Below are 24,130 nucleotides of genomic sequence, written 5' to 3' on the forward strand. Positions count from 1 at the left end.
CCCACCTCCTGGGGGGAGTTTTGTAGCAAGGACCACCCATCCATCCTTAGTCCCAAAACTAAACCAAAACTTTAGGACATTTTATACATTTCAATAAAGTCTCTGTATATTACACACTGAAGAATGACCTTCCAACTAATGTTGTGTGGTCTCCTGTGCACGTCTGGGCTGTCTGATTCCAGAGAAGGAAAACCTTAAAAACGGTCAGGGGAGTCACTTTACATTCAACTTTGTCTTGCAATACAATCCTCTGTTCTAAAAGTTCAGCATGGGAGGAAGACTTTTGCATTGCGATTAAATATATTTTTAAGACATTGAATTTTTTGGTCTTCCTCTAGAAAAGCCTCATTTTATTAATGCATTATTCTATAGTGATATATATCTATATATTTATATATATTTTTCTCCAAAAAAACCCACCTCAAATCTCCAATGAATTCGTGTAACCTCTATAGGACTCTCAGAGAAGAGGCACTGGGGACGCACCCCGGGGGGGGGGGGGCTCTACATGCCCCTCCCCTCCAGTGGCAAGGGAGCAGTGAGATCAGGTGACATTCTGCTGGTCGAGGTCAGCAGTTTTCAGTGACACCTGCCAAGAACTGTCACAATACTGGTATTTCTCAGAACACTGAAAACACACAAAACAAGGGCAGCCCTGTCGGGAGTTTTTGTGACAAGTAACGTGTCCTGTGCGATTGTTTTTCTTCTTCGTCATCTATTAATAACACGGGGCCATTAATGCCTCTTTCGTCTGTTCCTTTCCTTTTTGTCTTTGTTTTTGGTGTTCTGTTGTTGTTGTTCAGGGCAGCCTTGCCAGCTGATGTGACAGCATCACAGTAAAGATAATACATTTTTTTAAAAAATCAGCCAAATCCTTAACCACCCTTGAACCGCCCACATGCCTAACGTGAATTTTTGGTTAGAGAAATGCAAGTTCAAGATTAAGGATAGCAGAGACATTTGAGCTGTAAATAGGATCAAAGGCTTTTGCAATTTGAAGTACCTACAGAAACGTCTACATGGAGAAGATTAAACAAGTCTGTTAAAGGTAAAAAGAGATATTGACCCCTGTCCCAGACCCTCCCCTCCCACCCCCCACTACCCAACAGAGTTGATGATTTCCAAAAGTAGGTTTGCTTCAGTTACATATAATAATTATTATTTATTAATTCATCTTCAAAGTCCAATCTCAAATTTCATCCCCGCGGAGAAACGTCAGTCCCACACTGGGCTTTGTCTGTGAGTGAGCACGCAGGTACCTGGACTGGAGTCCACGAGCAGCCGCGTATACGGGACCAGCCGGATGAGCCGAGGGCCGCTGGGGACCCAGCAGAGGGGCGTGAGGCCCCGCCGGCCCCGACCACGCCGATCGGCTTCACCTGGAACTGAGGTAGGACGGTGGTAGTTTTGAGCGGATGCCAGTAAATTCCAGATTTCACCACGTTAGTGCCTGTGGGTAGAGGCTCCCAGCATGCTGAGGGGAGACCTGCTCTGCCCGGACGAAAGTAAAGAAGAACTCAAGACACCAGCCACCACCGAAAAGGCTCGTGAAGACATCCAATTTTCTTGTGAACCACTTCTTCCGCTAATTTCATCAAAAAACGAAACAAAACACAACAGGAACAGCACGAGGATGATCGCCCCCTGCGGGAACGCGGGAGAGAGGCAGGTGGCTCCACGCCTGACAGTGGCAGATGCTTCCACACGTGGTAATTGCTCAGATCCCAAAGAAAACAGGAAGCAGCTTTGGATTAAGAAAAAGAAAAAAGAAACGCTGAGTGTCCTCTTTGAACGTTTTTCTCTGACGTGTGATGTCGTGGGGACAGAGCCAGACAGATCTTCACTCTGAAAGAGGAAAGACAGACGTCAGTGGGACGGCCGTGCACACACAGACAAGGTCCCTCTTCCCCGGCCTTTGGGATCCGTGCCACTTTCAGGAAATGATCCCCTTTGGGACGCAAACTCTTACTCACTCCGTTTTCCCGAAACGAGTTCAACGGGTGAATTCCCAGCCGGTTTCCCAAGGGGCAGAGCGACTAGACTCACAGCAAGTCGCGAGGCCCGTGAAGAGGGTCCTATTTTCAGCGCAAGAAAACTGCTCACAATTCTGACCCAACCCTTGGAGGGGGAGCCGGGCGACCTGGCGACAGCCCCCGACCGCCTGGGTCTGGGCTCTTCGTGGGGACAGAGAGGGAGGGACCACTGCCTTCCTCTCAGGGCTTCAGGGAGGACAAAAACCAGGACACGTGTCACAGCGTGCTGTCAACCACACTGACGATGCAAACGTGTGTTACAGTCCGAACGTGGACGAAGTAATCACGGCCACGCTTCTGCCCTCGGAAAACCCTTCCCACCGGATAAGGTACCCTGTGCCTAAGGTGACGCACGGTTTCAGAAGCTCCTGTTCTGTGCCGTCTCCCTCCGCCACGGGCCCCCTCGAGCTGAGCTGGCTGCACATGTGCTGGGACCCCCACCAGAACCCGCCGTTTCCCCCATTCGGGGCTGAAGGAGCCAACTTCCTTAACTTCTTCCTAATTCCCAATGTTTTCAGCATGTTTTTAATCTATGTGTCTATTCCTCCTTCATGGGACATAGCAACTGGAGACATCGATATTTCATAGCATGCTGCCCTTTTTTTTCCCCATTTTTGTTTTTAAAGCTTTTTGGCTTTTTAACAAAAATGCCAAGCTGCTGGTCACTCCTCATGCTGGTGACTACTCAGTGACACGCGTGCCCGGCGGGTCACGCCCCGTCGTAGACAGGAATGCTGTCTTCCCTTGCAGTTGGAGTCACTCAAACTGCATCTCTGAAAACGCCTTTAAAATCACTTAGAATTCTGACTGTAGGCTCCCACCACCTCCTGGATTTACATTCTTTGTGAATCTCTTGCTTTTCTGTTCATCTTGAGCTCAGAGGACTAATCCCCAGCCAGACAGAAATTTCCAGCGGGCCCCCAGGCTGAGGGTGAGCCCCTGCCTGCTCTGCAGTCGGGCGGTGCCCCCCAGAACAGGAGCCTTACAGACACGCGCTGTCAGCCTACAACACAAAGACAGTATATTCCCATGACTTTTTTCAAAAGTCCCCTATGTGTGACACTTTGAGGCAGTGCCACTTCTATTATTTTTCAAAAGGCTGATGTCCTTTAAAATGTTTCATTTAACTGTTCAGCAAATGACACTTACTGGAGAGCAGGGCCCCAACATTTCTCTGAAGGAAAGATGTGTCTCCAGCTACTTTATTCACTCCTGTGGTTTCTGGTCCTAAGAGACTGCGGCGAGAGCCTGCAGGTTTTTATCCCTTAAATATGAGCATTTGTTAAAATCCACTGGACGGGCGCCTCACCCCAGATGAGCGCATTTTGTCACGCAGTCCTGTTCATGAGAAGCGCCCCTCGCCCCTAGAGGCAGTCAAGACTCCATGAGTCCACTTGCAGGAAGATTTCTGTTGACTTTATTTTTACACTGACGTTTAGCTGAATGAGCCTAAATTGTCTCGTGTTAACCCCAAACCCCACTACCTTGAAAACAGCTAAGCAAGTGAGTTCTTTAATCCTTCAAACTCAAATGCACAGTCATATAAACGAGGGTTACTTATTGCTGAAAACTTCCTTCTCTTTACCCTCTGCAAATTCAGGGACATGTTCACTCTGTTTCTAAGGACGCTTTATTGCTATGAAGTGACTCCTATCATGAGAACTTCATCAACTCTGACCAAGTCAAACGTGTAATTTTATTTTTTTGAAGTTCAACACAATTGTGAAAACCTTGACCTCTGGGCACGAGCGTTATGAAAGAAAACGCAGCTAAAAGGCGAGGAAATCACTGTCACGCATTTATCTGCACACTGAGCTTCCAGCATCATTTTCAATTCTGCGCCGGGGCGGGGTCTCCGCGAGGCACGTGGTCGCGGATGGGGACAATGTTCCCGCCGGCGCAGGAGTCACAGGACAACCGATCTCCTGGCAGGGCAGGAAGGCCACGCTCTGAGGTGTGCCCCACGCTCTGCAAACACCTGTCTTCCGAAGGCTGCCCGGCCGCAGTTACCAGCAGAGGGAGAACAAAGCTCCTCCAGGGGCCCAGGAGAAGTGCGGGCTGCTGGCAACCCAGAGACGCAATCCGACGTTGGGACAGGGAGGAACGTCGTTCCCTAAGATGCTGAGTGGTGGACCGAGCCGCCCCAGGGCTCCGGGGAGCGGAAGGGGCAGGGACATGGTCTGACACGTGAGCCAGGGGAGCCAATGGATGACTGGGGAAGGAGGCCGACCCCACACACGCGGGCACACACACACACACACACACACGTGACGTCACAGGCTAAGGCCCGGGAGACCAGCAAGAAGGCAGCCACCAGCACAGAGACAGACGTCTGGGCAGGAGGAGCGCCGGGCTTCCAGCACATCTTCAAATGTGCAGATGGGCCCTGGCGTCAACACGACAACACACCGTGGATGCAGAGGACGCCAAGACCTGCGAGCCTCCTCCGCAGCCTGGGAACTTCAGTCACCTGCCACTGAAATCCCTGGGGCTCAGCCCCGGCTCACTCAGAGATCCTCCCACACGTGCCCCGGCAAGATCCCTGAGCGAGGACCGCCAGGAGGGGACCAGCTGCAGGAAAGGCGCGGGGAGCCGCTCGGGAAGATGCCCGGGCTACAGGGCTCGCCTGCCCCGAGCAGGCTCCCTGCGGTCAGGTGGGCATCCCGGCAGCAAAGCGGGGCTGGCCACCCGGGAACCACACCTCACTCCTCTCCCTGCATTCTGCATCCTGCATCCCGCATCCGTGTCCCAGGAAAAGTGGATGAAGGCAGGAGCTAAGAGCTAGGAATGGGAGCACACGTTTGCCTTTTCTTTATTTACTTTCAAAGTAAGTTAAACCATCCCTCCCTCTGCAGATGGTTCAGCCGACTAGGGGGCAAAAAGCCTAACACTGCCAGCCTGGTACCTTCACCTGGAAATCCTTCCGCTTCTGAATGGAGAGATTTCCAGCAAGTTTTTATTTATTTCATTATCTAGGTTAATTCTACTAGAGACAAAGAACAAATCATTCATTTTGCGATCTGTCCAGTGAACACCAGTGAGATGGGAGACACTCTCTGAACCGAGGAGGCGCCGCGGCAACGCAGAGAAGAGATGCGGCCAGAACCGTGCACTGCTCTTGCGGCTGCGGAACTGCACGCCGGGTCTGATCCTGCTCCTGGAGGGACGCCTCTGAAAGCAAACTTGCTGATACAGCTCGAACGCCATATAACTGCACACTAACATTCCGCAGTTTAGACACTGCCGTGTAAGGATGGCCAGGCACAGAGACGCCTATCCATACAGTCACTGATTAAAAAGGAAAACACTTTCAGCAAAAGGACCAAAGTTGTTCCATGTGACACGTCACGCAGCCTGGCCGCTCCCCACCTTTTCTTTTTACACTGCCTCATTGACAAATGACGTTCATGTGAGGATACAGTCCCTTGGGCCAGGGATCATAACCCCTTGGGGACCAGCGCTAATTCCACCCCTTTCCTTCCTATTTAAAGGAGGAATCAGAATGCAAACGAGTACGAGTGCTGCCGGCAAAAGGTCCCTCCTCCAATTTGCTCTATTTTACAAAAAAAGAAAGAAAGAAACAAACAAATAAACAAAGAAAGAAAGAAAAAACAAACAAACCACTAAAAAACCACTAAAATTGTCCTGAAGACAAAGGGGAAAGCTGCAGTGCCACAGGCGGCACTGACGTCAGAACACAGACACGTCACACCACCGCTGAGCTGGCCTCCAGGATTTCAAACACGTTAGTGGAAAACGCAGTGAGCACTGGATCCAGAAGATTTTAGAAATAAATCAGGTAAATGTACTCTGGTAAATAGACTCGAGCAGCATTCTGGACGTGCGTTCTGACTCATGACTTTTTTATGATTTCTCATGAGAATCTGGGTTTGGATGCAGACCGAGTCTCGTGTGGGCTCACGTGGGACTGGGGCACGGCACAGCGGAAGGGAACGGGTGGGCCTCCCAGGCCTTTGGTGAGCAATGCTGCACCAAACAGAATCCAAACCCACACAGTAGGTACAAAGACTTCATATTTTCAGGCATATCTGCATGAGGAGCAGCGCAGACACCGACTTGCACGACAAAATGCAATAATATAGTTCTTAACATTAAAAATTGCATTTCTAGTAGCAACTCTGATAAAAAAAGAAATAAACCCTCTGTGAGCCGAAACACGCCCTTCAAGTCCATTTAGACTTTTTGTTCAACATAGAATTAGAGGAGAAAATAAACTTTTCAGTTACACGAGAAATTCCTAGAAAAGTAAACCTGATAATTCAGTATCTCCCAACTTTACTAAAAGCAAAAAACACCCTCAGAATGTACCAAAAGAAAAAAAAAAGTAAGGTTGGGTGTGATAACAAACCAGCCAGGGATTCTAAGAACAACGGTTACTTGAAGTCTTCTTTTAAAATAGAAAAAAAAAAACAAACCTTAAAAGCATGGAAGAGCAGACCCCCCAGGACAAGAGGGCGCAGCGAGCGCTGTGGCCGCGGCTGCTTGTGCAGGTCTAGAGCCTTCCTGCAAACGAGCTCATCGTTTCCACTGACAGTTAAGCTCATCTCACCCTGAATGCATGTGATGAAAAATTCCCTAACAGCAAGTTGCGACTTGATGTTAATGACACAACATGAAACAGGATGAGACGGCCAAGTTTTCCTCTGACGCTGGGTTAATAAAAGGCATCTCTCCTTCGTTAGCTCTTGATTAATCCTTCACGTAAGACCTTGTTTTAACCACCAAAGACTATGGCAGTCAAGGGTCCCAGGCTGTCAGCTACCAGACTTCAGATTCCCTCCGTGTCACCAAAGTTCCACTCGCAGCAGCCTGCATTAACTCCAGCTGCACAAGGCGCACCGACTTCACGCTGTAACACTTAAGTCTTTGTCTCTTTTCCACTTGTTACTAAAAGGCCTGACGTGTGCATCTGATACGCAACCTTCTGTGGCGAGGGTTTCCCACCGCACCTGTGACGGTAGCGGCCGGGATCAAAAGTGCCCCGAATCTGCTGATGGAGCCTTCTCTTAATTTTTAAGAGGTCAGACCTTTTCTGGGTGAAAAGCAGGTGAAGAATCACCGGTGCCTCAAAGCCGGTCAGCAGGAAAGGACGGTCCTTCACTTCTCCCAGAACTTTCCTCTCGGCTGCACTGGGGGCCCTCTCTGTCTGTTTCGGCAAATAAAAGACTGGAGGGTCTGGGGGACCAGTGACAGGAGGTCTGGAACTTTCACTTGGGCCCTGAAGTTCCGACCCTGACATGGTACCATCGGCCATTCATAAACTACCCCAAGACACCAAACCTGCAGACTGTGGATGCTGACTTCATGCCTGTCTCCCCTGCTGTCCAGGGGCTGGGCCACATCAGACGCAGCATCTGCAGGTGCCTGCGAGGTCCTTCCTGAAGACTCGTTGAGTTAGACTGAAATAAGAACCCACGCTAGGTTTACACCATTTCTTCCAGGAAGTAAAGTGGAATCAACTCTTCTAAAGGCGCACAAAACTTTAGGGCGGTCTGAGGCTCAAGAGAGAAGAAAATCCTTCTTACCTCACACGAGAGGGACATTCTAAGAGGGAGGTCAGCGAAGCAAGGCCAAATCTGCTTCTGCAAATAAAGGTTTTCCGGAGCACGGCCACGTTCACTCCTCTGGCCATGGCTGCGTCTCAGAGGAGCGACAGGGGTGAGGGGCGGTGGCAGAGGCTGTGCCACCCAGGACTTGAGGAAGACAGTGAGGAGAGGGAGGGGTAAGTCTGAAAATGGTAACATAAACTTCCATGTGCATGTTACACCTGAGACTAACGGATGCCATGCCGCCTGGAACGTTCCCAGCAAGCTTACTGCCTTCAGGACGCCCCGTCTGCTTCCAAGTGCGCTGTCCCGTTGCAGACCCTACTGAGAACGAGGAGGCAAGTCACAACGCCAGCTGCGAAGCCGCCACACGCTTTTGGAGTTAGTTTTCCTCACTCTTCTGTTCAGTGTTTCATGCATGACACAAAACTGCTGGATAAACCTGATTACTACTAAGTCCATCCTCCAGTGTTACTCCTCCAACCTTAACAGAAGGGAAGTCCTGCAATTCAAAAAAAGGTCCAAACCCCTTCTCTTCCTGGGGCCACCTGAGTGCATAACTGTAAGCACTGTGTTTCTGCCCTTTGAAACAATAAGAATATTGCGGCCAATTGATATAACTTGCATTAAAATCACAAATATTCTATGAAGGTCGTGATTCTTTCCTCAGATTTAACACATTATTATGTTTATGATTTTTATACTGGTGTAAAAATATGCATTTCTGTACATTATAAAAATGTTTACACTGTGTACATAGGAAGTTCTCAAAACTAAATGTTGTTTTCCTATAAAGCTAAGAAAACGGAGAATAACAATCTATTTAAAATATATCCGTTCCCAAATATTCTGTTGTTCTGTATTATTTAAAGTGAACAATTCTTTTCTTCAATTATTTAAATAGTTAAGAGTGCTCCTGGGTTCTTTTTGTTTAGTAATTTGATGCCTTTTTGTTTTTATTATTGAAATTGAAATAAGCATTTTCCGGAAGTCTGAAATTACGCCAAATGCAATTCAAAGCCCCTCTATGACATCACTGACTGGGGAACCGTACCTACGAGTGCAGCTAAAAAGGCGTGCCTTCAGGACCCTGAGCTTTTCCACATTTAATGCTAACGCGGTAATTTGGAAAAGTAGAAGTGCGGTGGGGGGAGGGGCAGCTCAGCGGGGGGGGGGGCGAGTGCTTAGCGTGCACGAGGTCCTGGGTTCCGTCCCCAACACCTCCATTAAAATAAATGACAGTCAGTGTTGTGACGTGCTTGCCTGTCATCACAGGAAAAAAATAAAGGAAAAAAAGCAAGAATTAAATGAAAAAGGGGAACCTATTCCTACCCACCACCACGACATCTCCCTGATGCAGGATGCTGGCTCCCTTTCTTGGGGAAGGAAACACCTCGTCCACGTGGGCACCTGGCCCCTGGATGCGGGATCTGGCAGCGCAGTCGAGCTGAGAGCGGAGTCCCGTCCCGGAGCAGGCAGACCCCCCGCCCACCGCGGGCGTCTCAGGGGCATGGCCTGGGTCCTCAGGAAGGACCCCAGGCAAGCCGTCCAGACGCCTGAAAACCACATGCCTTCCCCCAGCCAACTCTCTGCCACGTGGGTGTGACAGCCACGGTCCCTGCCGGAGTCCGGGTCTCGGCCAGTGCCCACCAGCCTATTCCCGCTTAGGAAAATGGGGACCTCATTCCCCTGCCGTGGATTCCTCCCTGGGCCATGAGGAAACTACCAAATGGGGTGTATGTAGCGCCCGTCTGAATAGACAGTGTAAACACATCGTTTCTTCACATACGGAGCAGCACACGCTGCTGCCGTGACTGGCACCTCGGGGCCCCATCCCTGCTCCGCGCACCTTCAGTGACGGACACGCGCAACCACTCGTTCCGCTGTGAACGAGGCAGACCTGAGGGGGCGGCCGGGGACGCCCGGCCCTCCCACCCCGCCGCTGGTCCGTGCGGCTGCAGCCGGGCTCCCCGGGCACGTCTGCGGCCACGGGCTCAGAACGACACCCGTGAACGACGCCACCCACAACTCATCTTCCAGCAGCAAGTAAACAGCCGTGGACGCACAGACGCAAGGGCAAACAGCTCCCGGGAAAACAGCAGACTTGCTGCCGTGGCAGAAGCGGAACAGGAGCAGAGCTGGTTCCTCCCTAGGTCGGGGGCGACTCTGGGCCACTGAGCGCTAACAGCTCTCCAGCGCGGCTGGGCGCCTCCCCCACGTCCCGCGCGTGGGGCCCGGGGCTCCCCGGGGCCGGATGCTGCCAGCTCGCTGGGCTCCGGGCACAGAGCCTCCGCGCCCGCGGGTTCACGCACAGCGCTGCCCCGAAGCGCACGTCAGCATTTAAATTCCTCCATCACCAGTGAGGGCGATTTACAGCCAGACGACATACGCTTGAGCTAAATTTCAGTAGCGATGAAAAGTGGAAGATGCTAAATTACAGAACCGTCTTTATAAAGTTTACTTACTACAAAATAAAATGAAGTAAGACAGCGGCGGCTGATGGCCGCACCTCCCCGGGGAAGTGCGGACAGCGCCCCCGCCGGCCAGGTTAAGCTACCGTGCGCCCCCTCAGCCCAAATGCCGCAACGTCTCTGTGTCATTCAAAACTTGAGTCTCAGCCTTGGCAGAACCTAACCTAGACATTCTTACACGCTCATCTGCTGGGAGAGGCCCTGGATCTGGGATTTTCAGAGGCCCCTCAGGAGAGGCGCAGGAGCTGGAAGGTTGGCAACCATGGCCCCCATCGCCTCTGGGCCGAGGACAGCCAGCTGTCGCACGCAGGGCTGGGAGGGGGCACCAGCTGCTGCCTCCTGGTGGGAGGCCTTCATGCCCGGGGATGGAGGGCACCCAGCCCTGTCCAGACGGTGACACGGGGCACTGCTGGGACATCCTTGATGATCACCCCACCTTACCCCTCCCTCTTCCCCGGCGAGGAAGAGGCCAAGTGCAGCCACCTAACGAGAGCTTCTCAAACCGCAGCAGGCTTGGAAAAGAGGGAAATGATGAACTCAGCATGAAGACAACATTCCTTGCAGTAAAAGAAGGTTGGATTGTGAGTGCTAACTGGCCTCAACACATTCCCGGGCACCAAAAGCTGGGCAGGGCTTCCTGAAGACATTTAAGAATGGATTTATGCATCCACTGTGGAAAACAGTATGGGGATTCTTTAAAAAACTAAAAATGGACTTACCACATGATCCAGTGATCCTACTCCTGGGCACATATCCGAAGGGAATTCTAATTTGAAAAGATACATGCACCCCAATGTTCACAGCAACACTATTTACAATAGCCAAGATGTGGAAGAACCTAAGTGTCCCCCAACAGATGAATGGATAAAGGAGATATAGTATTTATTTAAAATGGAATACTACTTGGCCATAGAAAAGACTAAAATAGTGCCACTTGCAGCAACATGGATGGACCTGGAGATCATCATTCTAAGTGAAGTCAGCCAGAAAGAGAAAGAAAAATACCATATGAGATTGCTCATATGTGGAATATAGAAAAAAAGACAAATGAACTTATTTACAAAACAGAAACAGACTCAGGGACATAGAAAACAAACTTCTGGTCACCGGGGGGACAGAGAGTACAAAGGGATAAACTGGGAGTTCGAGATTTGCAGACACAAAAACTACTACACATAGAACAGACAGACAGCAAGGTCCTACTGCGCAGCACAGGGAAGCCTATTCAACATCTTGTAACAGCCTATCATGAAAAAGAGTATGAAAATGAACATGTGTGTGTACGTGTGACTGAAACCTTATGCTGACCACCAGAAATGGACACAACGTTGTAAAGTGACTATAATTCAACTAAAAAAAATAAGAACTGATATACAATTTTTAGAAAAGAATGGGTTTAAATAAGAGGTGACTTCCTAATCACCTCTTTAGAAGCCGAGACAAAGTCCAGGCGGAGCAGACGGACCCTTCATAGACAACGACTGTGCCCCGCGCCCCACAGACACGGCCCACGGCCTCCCAGGAGAGCATCGCACGGACCCACGTGGCCCGTCCCAGGAGACCACTTCCGCCCTTTCACATTTAGCAGCTTTATGAGTTTGCAACACTCCGTATGTATGAATTCATATAAAGTAACATACTTTCCATTCTTTTTGGACAGCAAAGGGCCATTTTACAATTTCTACTTGTTGAACTGAACAGGAATGGGGCACTTTGAAGCTAAAGGGACCTAAACAGTGAGTAACCGAGAGAAACAGCACACGGGCTCATCCTTTACACACTTGGCACCCATGTAAGACTATGCGTGAAATCAAGTCATTTACAAATCCACGCTGGCAATCTGCCAGGAGGGTGAGTGTGGCGGACACGGGGCAGGGGCGCAGTCCCCTGCAGCGTGCGTCCTCGCCAAGCCCCGGGTGCTGGTCACAGACCTTCCCGACACGTAACCCGCTGCCACTTACCACTCCCTGCCCTGGTCCCTGACACACCAAGTTCCCACAAATTCCTTCATGAACCAGAGAACTCAAGGGACCCGTGTTTCCTACAGTAACACACTTGCCCGTGATCACTGACGTTTCATGCTTCCGGCCTGGAAGAGGCAGCAGCAAGGCCCGCGGGAAGGAGCAACCACTAACGCAGCCGAATGAGCCACGAGGAAGGATGCGCTTCTGCGAGACGCTTCACACGTGCGTGCTTTTTTACGTATTTCAGAAAAATTAAGTAAAACTAAGTCAACATTCTAAACATAGACTTAAACCTATGTCAGGTCCTTAAAATGACACAAGCTACAACTAACCACACACAAGTCCATTTATCAAGTGTGTTTTCCCCACAGACAGGCTAAGAGGAGGAGATGGTCTCTGACTACTAGCTTTTCTTCACGTCTTTCACCCTGAGCGCCAGACGCCCCGGCAGAGCTTTCCTGTTAGGCGCAGTCTCCCCGGGATGCATGGAATGCTGATTAATCTATCATTTTGTTTCCAAATCAGCTGAAGAAAGAAATCAGTTTGTTGCAGAGCCTGAATGTAGTGCTCCTTACAGGAAAGCCCGCTGTGCGGATGCCCTGGGGGTGGGGAGTAGGGAGTAGCTGACCCAGTTTTTTAAAGGAAGGCATGGTGGTACCGGGAAGACACAGAACCAGGTATCAGCAAAGGGACCGGAGCAATGCTCCCAACAGCCCCGCAGAGACCCCGCAAGGCATTCAGAGGGGTGGGGTGCCCACAGCTAGATCCCCTCGCCCTCGGGCTGTTCCTTTAAAAATAAGGATAAGACAGATAAACAATGAGGTCCTACTGTGCAGCACAAGGAACTAGTCAGTAGCTTGTAATAGCCTATAATGGAAAAGAATATAAAAAAGAGTGTGTGTGTGTGTGTGTGTGTATGACTGAGTCACAACACTGTACACCAGAAACTAACACAACGTTGTAAATCAACTAAACTTCAATTAAAAGAAAAAAGATAAGAGCAGGAACCTTCCCCCCAAGGAGGTTCTGAAGCTGAAACATCACTTAAACATGTTTTACAAGGTGCTTCCAAATACATCTGTGTGGCTGAGTGTGTCATTCAACGACTAAACGCTTGTGCTCGGATTCCACTGTTCATCCTCTGAAAACTTCCCACTGCCTTCTGCACCGCAGCGACCTCTCAGAGCCTTCCTTCCCCTGGAAAACTTCTAGGTCTCTTCACCTTTGAGACTCTATTTTTGAGAAAGAAAGTCAAGAATGGACATCTACCTCACCAAGTAAAAAAAGACGCTACGGCAAAATCATATGAAAAGTGTTAAGACACTTTACGTACTGTTCCAAAGAAACATTTTCCTCCTAGGCTGTTAAACATGAACAGAGTGTTTAAGGCGGTTGATCGGGCTCCACACTTCATGGTCAGTTGTTAGTCCTTCACATTATCCACTATCGTCGCCTGCTCCCTTTGTCAGCTACATGGGTCTCCCCCCACCAGCAGTCTTCTGCCCCAGGGCCTTTGCACAGCTAGTCATTCCCTTTGCTCATCTGGACCACCCCCCTACCAAGTATCTGCAGGACTTGCTTCCTCTCCACCTCCAGGCTGCCGCCTTCCCCCCTCCCCCACTTTATCTTCATTTCCTGGAGCACCTGCGACGCTACATGTTCTGAACACATGTCAGCATTATGCTTATTTCCCAGATTTCAAAGGCAGGCCTTAAGAGTCAGTACCTTTGTTTTGGGTTTGGTTTTTTTTTAAGTTTGAAAGCCTAATCTCTTTCTTTCTAGACTGTACCTTAATATTTTTAAAATGGGTGAAATAGTTTTAAAGTATGCAACATGCAACAATTGGCATCTCTGTAATGAAAAAAAACCCGAAAATGTAATGATTTGGTTAAATCTGAAACTTGAGGGGAGACTGAACCTTCTCTGCTGCTGCCCCTCCTGCCCCACAGCCCACCTTTCCATCCTCCCAAGAAGCCCTTATGGGAAGTTCCTGTCGTTTGTTTGTTTGCTTTTTTGGGAAAAAAAAACATTAAAAAAATACACTTTTAAAAAGGACTCAGAGGTGCCTGCACGTGGTTGCAAACGTGTCTTGAGAAAACAGAACGCTACGTGGACATTCCTAGGACAGCTAAAACATAAGCAGACGTGTGACGTGTTAAATGCCTGTGGACCCTGATGAGAAAAGTATTAACTAGAATCCGAATGTTCACTTTTCACGGACAGGCACGGGGGTGGGAGGGCGGCTGCACTGAACACATCTCAAGTGTGAGTTTCCACACGCGTGCAGCGGCGAGCGCGGAGGGAAAGGTGATGAAAGCAGGGATGCGTTCACAGAAAGATTCCGATCACACAGACTAGAGGGGACGCCTCCTTGTAAGCGAGAGTTGAGGGGGAGCAGGGAAGGGGGGCCCGTAACCTAGCACTGTGAAGTTCCTGGAATACAAGGGCTGACAGCAAAGACGGGGCACACAAAGAAAGGCTGGTAGTTACAGGGCGAGGCCGCCAAGACCTCAGAGAGGCTGCCATTGGGAGCCAGGGCCCAGCAAAATCAAACCTAGGGTTCCCCAGAGAAGGAAACTGCCATGGAAATTCCACCCCGTCAGACGCATCTCCAGCACAGGTGGGGGGCACGAGACGTCTGAGGGGTCCCACCAGAACCTTCCAGCAGGGGCACCGCAGCCCAGGCAGGGACAGCCCGTCTTCTGTCTTCTGTCTCCTCTCCAGGGTGGGCACCTGCTGAGGACTAGTTGCCTGGGAAACAGCTGGTGGGCGTGGCCCCTGGGGACAGGGGCTGTTTCGGGATCCCGAGCCTCCCACCTACTCCTGTGCTGGGACACACTGACCTCGCAATCAACTGACTGGCCGGAAACGTCAGCCACGCTCCAGTTTTAGAAACGGCCGAAGCCCCAGTGGATTCTGAACATTCCAGCTCAATGGCACCGACTCCAGTCAGGAAGATGCGTGCCTGTCACCCTGAGTTATCCTAGAATTTGAATGCTCCGTGCCAGGGAAACGTGGGTATTTTACCGCAGTGGTTATTTCATCAGGACTACGAACAACCAGTACTACTGACAAGTTAAACTGCAAACGACAGCGAGAAGCAAACGGGATTGAGATTAGTCGGTTCTACAGCATCTTGATAATTCTGGTACGACCCTAAGGACCAAAATGACATCACATTTGGAAGCTACAAAACTTCAAAAGAAAGTGTTTATTTTAAAACTTTTTCAAAACAAATAAAATCTAAAGAATGTTGAAAAATTCATTAATGTTTTTATTGACCGGAGTTCGTCCATGTTTCGTAGCTAATGTTTCCAACACCGTTCCTTTAAAGCGTAAAGTATTTTGTTTACTCAGAGTCTTCTGAAACTGACTGAAATAAATGGACACTCTTGGTTTTATAATATCCTAAAGGACGAAGAAATATAGATTTTGCAGTTTTACAACTAACATATTTTGCTAAATATTTTCAACTGAACTACACATTTATTAGAAGTCTGTTTGGTGAAGTAATGAGAGTAGGTTCACCAAACTTATTTGATAAATGTAACCAGAAGAGCTTATGAGGAGCTTATGGGTTTCTGGTTTCATTTGCATATGAGAAGTGTTATTTTAGGTCACTTTTATGCTGGAAAACAATTCTAAAAATGCCTACATCATATAAGAATAAGACAGAAGCCTACCACCACCACGAATCACATTAGCAATTTATCTTTTAAAAAATACATCATGTTTCTGGCGTACAGCATGATTCAGCTATACATAATACATACATATATATTCATTTTCATTATAGGCTATTACAAGCTATTGGAGCTAGTTCCCTATGCTGTATAGTAGGACCTTGTCGTTTACCTATTCTGTATCCATGAATCCCAAACTCCTAATTTATCCCTCCCCTCTTTTCCCCTTTGGTAACCATAATTTTGTTTCCTATGTCTGGGAGTACTTACTATTGTAAATCAATTATATTAAACTTCAATTTAAAAAAATGCATCCAGGCTGTGGTGTGAGACACTGACCCCTGGAGTCCCCCTTTCTAGGAACTCCTGTTGTCTGAGCAGCTCTGGAGCCTCCTGGTGACTATGGCGGACCAGGGTCCTGGAACCTCCACTTCCGATCTTCAGCAAACAAAATCCAGCTTCATAGCACCCTCTAATCCACGCCCCGCTTAACCCTGCTTATTGCCTGGAGTTCCTCAAGTACTATGTGCATAGCTTTTAAATTTAGCAAGAACATCCTGGCCTATTTGCCAGACTTCTCCCTCACCTCACGATTCCCCATCCACCCATGCATCCATCCATCCATCCACCAACCGCGGGCTCGGGGAGCCCTGGCGGAGGGACGGGAGGCCTGGCCGGGCAGAGGCGCGTCACTCCCGAGATGGGAGAGGGTGGCTTCCACGGCAGACCTGGGGATCCACGGGCAGCAGCTGGCCATTAACCTCGGGCTCTGTTTTCGGTGGCTCCCCACCGCCAGCACTGGGTACTGCAGCCAGCGCTCGGGCCCCCGGTCCCCGGAGGAAGGGACGTTTTCACGGTGCAGACCTCGTCCGGGGCGAGGCTGCTGGGCTTCTTCAGGAAGAGCCCCGCCCAGCACAGAAGCCCCCTCACTCCCCTCCCGACGGGGCGAGCGCCCACAGAGCCAGTGCTGGAAGACGGGGGGCTCTGAACCCTGCTTTCCTCTTAACCCGAGGGGCAGTTCCGGCACTGCCTTAATTCCTGGGAGGAGGAAGAGCACTCACGTTCTGTTCATCCCGTGCCGCCGGTGGACAGCAGCACCGGGCACGTTACTGGTGCGCGTGGCTCGGAACGGCGGGCGCGTGGCCCTGGGGCTGCCACCGGCCGGGAAGGAAGTCCTCTCTCCTCGGATGCTGGAGAGACTGACAGCTCCTATAAACACAATCCTGAGTCACTCCCCAGAACACGAGGCCACAGATCCCTGGCTGCATCTTCTCGAACCTGGAAAGCTCGGGGATCGCTCTGGTGGCTCACCTCTTCCTCTGTGCCTTTCCAGGGGGGCTGGGGAGGGGTAGGGTCACATCTGAAGGAGGCGGACCCTTCTGAAAAAAAGTTCTCAACACGTAAAAAGTAAGCTCTCTCTATATATTTTTTTAATTAAAACACAGGAAGGGCACAGGTGAAAGGGCCGCCCGCCGGAAGGCCACCCCCTGGCAACAACCGACCAGCTGCTTCTCGGTCCTCAGGCAAATTCGCAAGTGGTTGGTTTTCAGGTAAACTCATCATTACACAGGGGGATGACTCATTTCTTCACAAACAGTAAATGGATTTATTAATCATGAGTACGTGGTTTACAGAATAAACGCATCTGAAGGGTCCCTCAAGCAGAGACTGAAAACACAGACAGACCCACAGACGCTGGGTCAGTGGCCCAGGATGAAACACCTACGCAGAATGAGGACCTGTATTTCCTCAGATCATGGAGGCCTTTCTATTTAAATTATCTCAAGAATTTTCTTTCTTCTTTTTTTAAACAAGTAAGCACACGACCTTGAACGCTTGCCAAACCTTCCCTCTCGGGCAGCATCAGTAAACACTGCCCACACGGTGGCGGGCAGCCTATTTCTCTGATGTGCAAGGGGCTTCCTCACTGGAGGGCCTCCGTGTCCCCTTTCTGTCGCTCAGCATCCCTCGCAGCGCCTGCAGGTGGCAGTCTCCTGAAATGCTCCCCAAGAAAAAGGCCAATATCACTTCTGTGAATAAGAAGTGGTTTAGCTGGAACAGGCCGTGTGCTGGGAGAAAGTTTCTCATCGGCACACAAAGGCTATGGAGACAAGAGCAACCCTCTTTTTTTCTGACAGTATTTACCAACATCTCCACCAGCTAATTAAATCAGTGACCTTGAAAGGATGCCCACCCTCCCTGGGCCTCCATGCTCACAACCTTCAGAAGAATTACATCACGCCGATGCCTGCCAGCCCTTCTCACTCGAAGTGACCCTGTATCTGCTCTCCCGACGGCCCCCACGCCGGGTGGCGGGAGTTTTCGTGTACTTGGTGCTGGCAGGGACGTATCTTATCAAGTATAATATACAGTTTGATTTTCTGAGACAAAGACAGCTGGAGGAATAAAAGTTTCCACTCTGCAGGCCAGTAGATGTCCAGGAAGGGAGCCTCCGGTCCCCCAGAACAGGTGACCTAACCACCATGTGACTCAGCTCTAAAATTCACCAACGGAAAGAGAGTCTGGAAAACAATACGGAATCCCAAGCTCTTCAAACCGGCAAGTATGGAAATGAGTTTTTAAAAAGAATCTGAACTAATATATATATATAAACATATACATATATGTTTATGTATATGTACAACTGAATCACTTTGCTGTACACCTGGAACTAACATTGTAACTCAACTACACTTCAATAAAAAATAAGAATTTAAAAAAAAAATCAGGGAACTCTCCTTCAACATCCAGTCTTCCTGCTTAGCTGTCCCCGTTTCACTCTGAATGAATAATGTGGGGATGAAAAAAGAGAGAAATTAAGTAACTATCACCAAATGAAATGAAAGCCAAACTGTTAACCTGAAAGTTGCCTTGAGGCCGGTCTACAGTGAAACCCCAAGGTCACTGCTGTCTAAGAGCGCCCGGCGCAGACAGCGCGGGCCCTGGGGACGACGGCGTTCACTGCAGCAGAGCCCCGGCCGGGGGTCAGGCGCTGAAACAGCCTCTGTGTCGTTCACCCACCAGCACTCTTTCTGGCTCAGGGATTCCCGGCCAAGTCGCTGGGATTCTCTAAGCTGCAGGTTCCTTATTCCAAAAATGGGGATCTGGGTGCCCCCGGATACATCATGGGGTCTCTGGAGTATTATGTAAGATTCTATGTATGAAAATATCTTAACACTGTAAAGTGAAGAAAAACCCCTTTTGAATTTTAAACACTTCTTTTGATTGAAAGTTGGGAGGGGCATGCAATTATCTTTCAATATTGATCAGAGTAATGGTTCCATTTTCATCATCTCCACTTCCGCAGAATTTTTTCAAAATCATTCATTGTCCACCAAGTTTCAGGACTGTTGATTACACTTGTAATTTGGAGGTCAAAGATGGACGGATTTAAGCAACTACTTCTAAATTTGCATAAAGCATGACGTTGCACACATAAATATTAAAGATTATGCACTGATTCTGTATGAAAGAAGTCATTCTTAAGATATACATATAGATTTTAAGGTAACTATTAAAATCATTAATATAATGAACTCTACTATAATTTCTAATTCTGTCACATTGAAAAAATTGGAATTTAACACTACACCATAATTCACTCAAGTATTTCTACCAATACCATGTGGGCAGATTAAAGTAATGGTAAAACTACAGTTATACTTACGGTCATAAAGTATTAACATGATTAGAGAACACACAACTACTCAGTGTTGAAGCTTCAGTCACAAAAAAAAATCCACATCCAGCCTCTCGGACCACGATTGGGCGAGGTATTATGGTCCTACACGCACGTACTCGCCACACATGCACAGTGTCCCAAAACAGTATAATTATTTATTTCTAGAAAATTTGGGACTCTTTAAAATTGATACTAAAAAGCCCAGTATTTATAAAACGCTGTGCATGCGATCATTCATCTCTAAGGTGTATTATAGATAAAAATATTTGACCAAGTATTTCAAATTTCGGTAAAGGCACAACAAGCAAAGAGCATTTTCTAAATCTCCTCTTTGGGCATAACTATCACGTATGGCATGAGAAAACTGGGCCGAGTTTGAAGACACATTTGCCGGATCAACTTTACAAAGGGCAGGCAGAAGTAACTCTATGCAAATTTAATATTTTCTAGTCCAATCAAGAAGAAATCAGAACTGCTAACTTGACTATCCTACCATCTGTAAATGGGCAGCCTCGAAGATCTAACCTAATTCTATTTCAGCAGAATTCAATGGATGCAGTTCTAACACAATGAAGTCAGTTAAATGAGACCACCAAGCACAGCGCGTCCTGTATTATTTGCACCCACAGAGCAACTTGCCAGTATCCAGCACGTGCTCCAACTTTCTCTATTCAAACTTTCGTCGGCGCCTTTTATTTTAACGCAGTTGAAGTCCCTGCAACCATGCAGGAAGAAGTGGAACAATCAGTAGCAATTACTAACCTCAGCACTCCCTGGGTCTTGAGTGATGACTTCCCCAGCTCTCTCCAGAAAAAAACCTACCCCTGAACTCTGTCCACAATGATCGACCTTGACTGACTCAAAATAATCACTGCCATCTTGACGAGCGCGTGCAAATTAATAAAACTGACACAGCAAGAATGTTCCCGTTTCAATGCGGATGGTGCTGTTCTCGCAAAACCTACCACCTGATGAACGGCATGTTTATCCCTGCTGATTTGGGAGGTTCCGAAAATGCCCGCATCTTATGAACACGCATTCTCCTCTAACCTGCAGTGGATGAGAGTCTGCAGAGATCACCTGCTACAGGGGCCGCACTGAAGAACTGGGTGTGGGGGCGGGGCACCATGGTTTCCTTCCCCGAGTGCCCCCGCCGTCTCCGGGGACTTGGCCTTGCAGATAAAAGAGCACAGGGACGTTTTCCCTTAAGTTTCTAAGGTGAACTGGGAACACTTGGTTCTGTGCTAACCGCCCCCCCTCAGAAAAACAACACAAAGAACCTTTCCGCCTGCCAAATCTGATACCAAAAGTTCCCCGGCTCTTAGAACTCGGATTCCACAGAAAATGCATTCGTGGGAATTTAACAGAAAACCCATTATCCCCGTGCTGGGAGCGAAACTTCTGCAAGTTCTTTTCAGAGAAAGAAAGAGATTCATTTTAATACTAATCGTTCAGAAAAAAAAAATCAAGCATTCATGATCTAGTAAAACTCCTTCTCTGGGGGGAAGTGGGCCTGTGCAGGAAGAGCAAATCAAACCCTGGAGGTTTTCCCGACCCGGCTTGACAACCAGACAAATCAAAACAGGGCAGGAGTGATCACCCTAATCAACCCCGAAGAGTGAAGCCTCAGGCTGAACAATGGGCGATTCAACAGCTGAAAGTTTAAGCTGTTTTTCTTATAAGGCATCGAGTAGCAAGGGCCAGCGCCGCCCCTCTAAACCCTGCGCCGCCCCTCTAAAAACCCTGCGCTCTGCTTACCCATTCGCATCCTGGCAGTGTCTCTGAATACACAGCAAACCACAGAAGGTCGTCAGAGTGCAGTCCTGATACGGTTTCAGGATTAGAAGGCTGTTTTCCTTCATCCTTATTTTACTACGTAATTGAAAATGCTACTTCATTACTGCTGATAGTTACGCATAAAAAAATCTCCAGTTAAATTAAGAGGAGGATGAACAGTGGCTCCTGGAGATGGGAGTGGAACCAGTGCTCAAACAGAAGAGGCCTGCAGTTCTTAGGCAGGTACCGGCTCTGTTTTCAGACAGCTATGAGCTTTTTGTTTGGTTTGGTTTGGTTTTGAATCTAAGAACACCCATTTACACAAGTGTCTTTCCTGGATGTACTCGTGGTTTCAAGGCAAAGAGTATCAACAGCATTCCTGGATTTATTTTCCTTTGTAGAAGACCTTAACCGCTCCGGACGCTGACAATCTCCGGGGCCTCCCGGCGGCCCTGGGACCCAGAGGAGCAGGTGCCAACTAGCCCATTCCACAGACAGAGAAAGTGAGAGAGCAGCTGGACGGCTTCCCTCTGCTCACACACCACTCAGGAAGGTCAGGAGCTAGGAACCAGGTTTCCTGCTTCCTGGGTTAGTGTCCCACAGGGCATGCTTCCCTCCCCGAAGCACTATTTTTGTAAACGTTTCTCTTTCAATAAAGGAACTAGAACAAGTCACGTGACTTTCATTCACGAAAGCCGGTGTGTTTGCATTAGCACCTTAGTCGTCGTTCCCGGGGAAGGGGCAGGAACAGCGCACACGCCTATCTCCTGATGACAAGAGCCAGCCAAGCCAAGCGGAAACGCAGGCAGGGCAGAAAAAAGAAAGCGTGTGTGGTTTGTCAAGCCATCTCACTGGAGCTCTAAAAATATGTAAGTCCTCTGCTTTAAGACTTCAACAGGCGATGCTTTGAAACATAAACAGTGATTGCGTCCTTCCTTCCGAAACATTTCTCTTATCCCATAATTCTTTCACCCTGGGATGTGACTAAATAGTCCTTTCATCAAACAAATTTAAATACAGATGCTTTCAGGGGCAATTCTTATCTAATCTGCCTTATACATACACATAAACCAATTTTAGAACAAACACCCTACTAAAGAGGAACAGTGAAATAGCACAGTTTATGGTCTACACCACGCTGTAATCCTAACAACCAGATTCATAAAGTTCATTTGAAAAAGCTGTTTTACAAGCTTATGGTCACCAGTGGGGGAAGGGGAGAGGGAGGAAGAAATCGGGAGTTTGGCATTAGCAGATACACACCACTATATACAAAATAGATAAACAACAAGGTCCTGCTGTAGAGCACAGGGAACTATATTCAATATCTTATAATAACCTATAATTAAAAAGGACATGAAAGAGAATATATATTTGCATAACTGAATCATTATGCTGTACACCAGAAACTAACCCAACACTGTAAATCAACCATACTTCAATTTAAAACAATGAAAAAAAGAGAAAAACACTTTCCGAGCACAGTAAATTCAGAAGCATCGTTCCAGTTTCCAAACAATGACACTTGAACAGATAGGTTAGATTTTTCCACACGCATACTCACAAAATGCACGGCAAGGAAGCTTCTCCTTACTCTTAAGTGAGACGGATAATTTAGGGTTACATGTTCACCTGCTCTGGACTGCATACAGACACACACATGTATCTGTACGTAAAACTAAGGGGTACTAACTTTTTAATTGGCTCTAGCATTGAAATCCCACCCCCCATTGCCAATTCTGCCGAAAACAGCTGTAAACATGGCTGGAACCTTACCTCCTGGTCACTGCTTATCCAAATACCGAACACTACCCAAATGACCCCAAATGATTCTGCTTCAGCATAACTAATGAAGGGTTCCCATGCGGAACCCAAGGAGCTGGATGTGGAAACACATGCCACTTCTGAGAGCCAGGGCAGGGCACCCAATGACCCAGGAAGCCCATTTCCCATCTCATCTTCAAAGAAATGCCTTGCAAGTCTTGCTTCCACTAACCATGCTCCTGGAAGACACTTCTCTCCCGGGAACTTTTTATTTACGGGCACCACAAACCAACGTCGACGCGCATACGTGAGTGACACAGCAGTGAGTGTTCCTTCTGAGCTTCTCAAGGGTCCCTTCCTGGCTCCGCAGAACGCAATTTGGCTGCCACATTAATTAAGATGACATCCTCGTCTCCCCTAGTCTACTGTTCTCTCTGCTCAAATGAGTTTACTAGAAATCCATTTAGCGTGCAGTCCTTTTTTTTTCTCTTTAATGTGGTTTTGGCACAATGGATCCATTGTAGTTATCTATTTTGCTTAAAAATAGTCTTTTTCCTTCCTCAGAGGGTATTTGCCATAATGCCCACACAGCTCTGGAAAAACAACAATCAAACGCCATCACTCCGCTTTGTTCAGCCACCCTGAAACATACAAACCACTGTTTTGATTTCAGAATCCTGAATCCTATAGGTTGAAAGGAATTTTCTCCTGGTGGGAAAATCTGAAACAAAACAAGGCAAATCAGGTCTCTCTCTCAACTCATCTCCTGCAGTTGAAAATTCTCCCTCATCTGAAAAAGGCAATTGTATCGTACACGAATCCCGTTTCTGGACATACCTACTTTATCAGAAAGGCCTCGAATTCTTTTAGGCTTGTAGGCCAAGGGCCAGCTCACGCCTCCTGGCACTGTGAGAACCCACTCCCACGGCCCTCCTCAATCCAGCCCAGGTTTTCACTGCCTACTCCACCAGCAGCAGTACAAGGTGTTATGTTCTCAGGCTGTTTTTCTGATGAGAGTCAGATTTCAGCAGAATGCACTTTCCTGTTCACTGTGGTGCAGATCCGCTCGCCTGTGTGTTGTCACCCCCACTCAGCTGCGGCTGTGCTGGGGCGCTTCTCCGGCCTGCGCCTGGGACAGCAGCTAACCATCCTTCAACTCCCAGACACACGAGCCATTCTTCAGATGCACC

At 48.5% G+C, this 24,130-nt stretch overlaps 1 protein-coding gene across 1 annotated transcript in view; it reads right to left on the reverse strand.

Moving 5' to 3' along the window:
• Nucleotides 1-1,100: 1,100 nt before the first annotated feature.
• The window catches only part of IRS2 (insulin receptor substrate 2), a 28,589-nt gene continuing 5,559 nt past the window's right edge, over nucleotides 1,101-24,130 (reverse strand). Inside the window, exon 2 of the mRNA XM_072976532.1 lies at nucleotides 1,101-1,845. Coding sequence (XP_072832633.1) covers nucleotides 1,841-1,845 — 5 coding nt within the window. The 3' untranslated portion in view covers nucleotides 1,101-1,840. The remainder of the gene's footprint in view (nucleotides 1,846-24,130) is intronic.

Source organism: Vicugna pacos, chromosome 14 (genome assembly GCF_048564905.1).
Source record: "Vicugna pacos chromosome 14, VicPac4, whole genome shotgun sequence".
NCBI classification, from domain to species: domain Eukaryota; kingdom Metazoa; phylum Chordata; class Mammalia; order Artiodactyla; family Camelidae; genus Vicugna; species Vicugna pacos.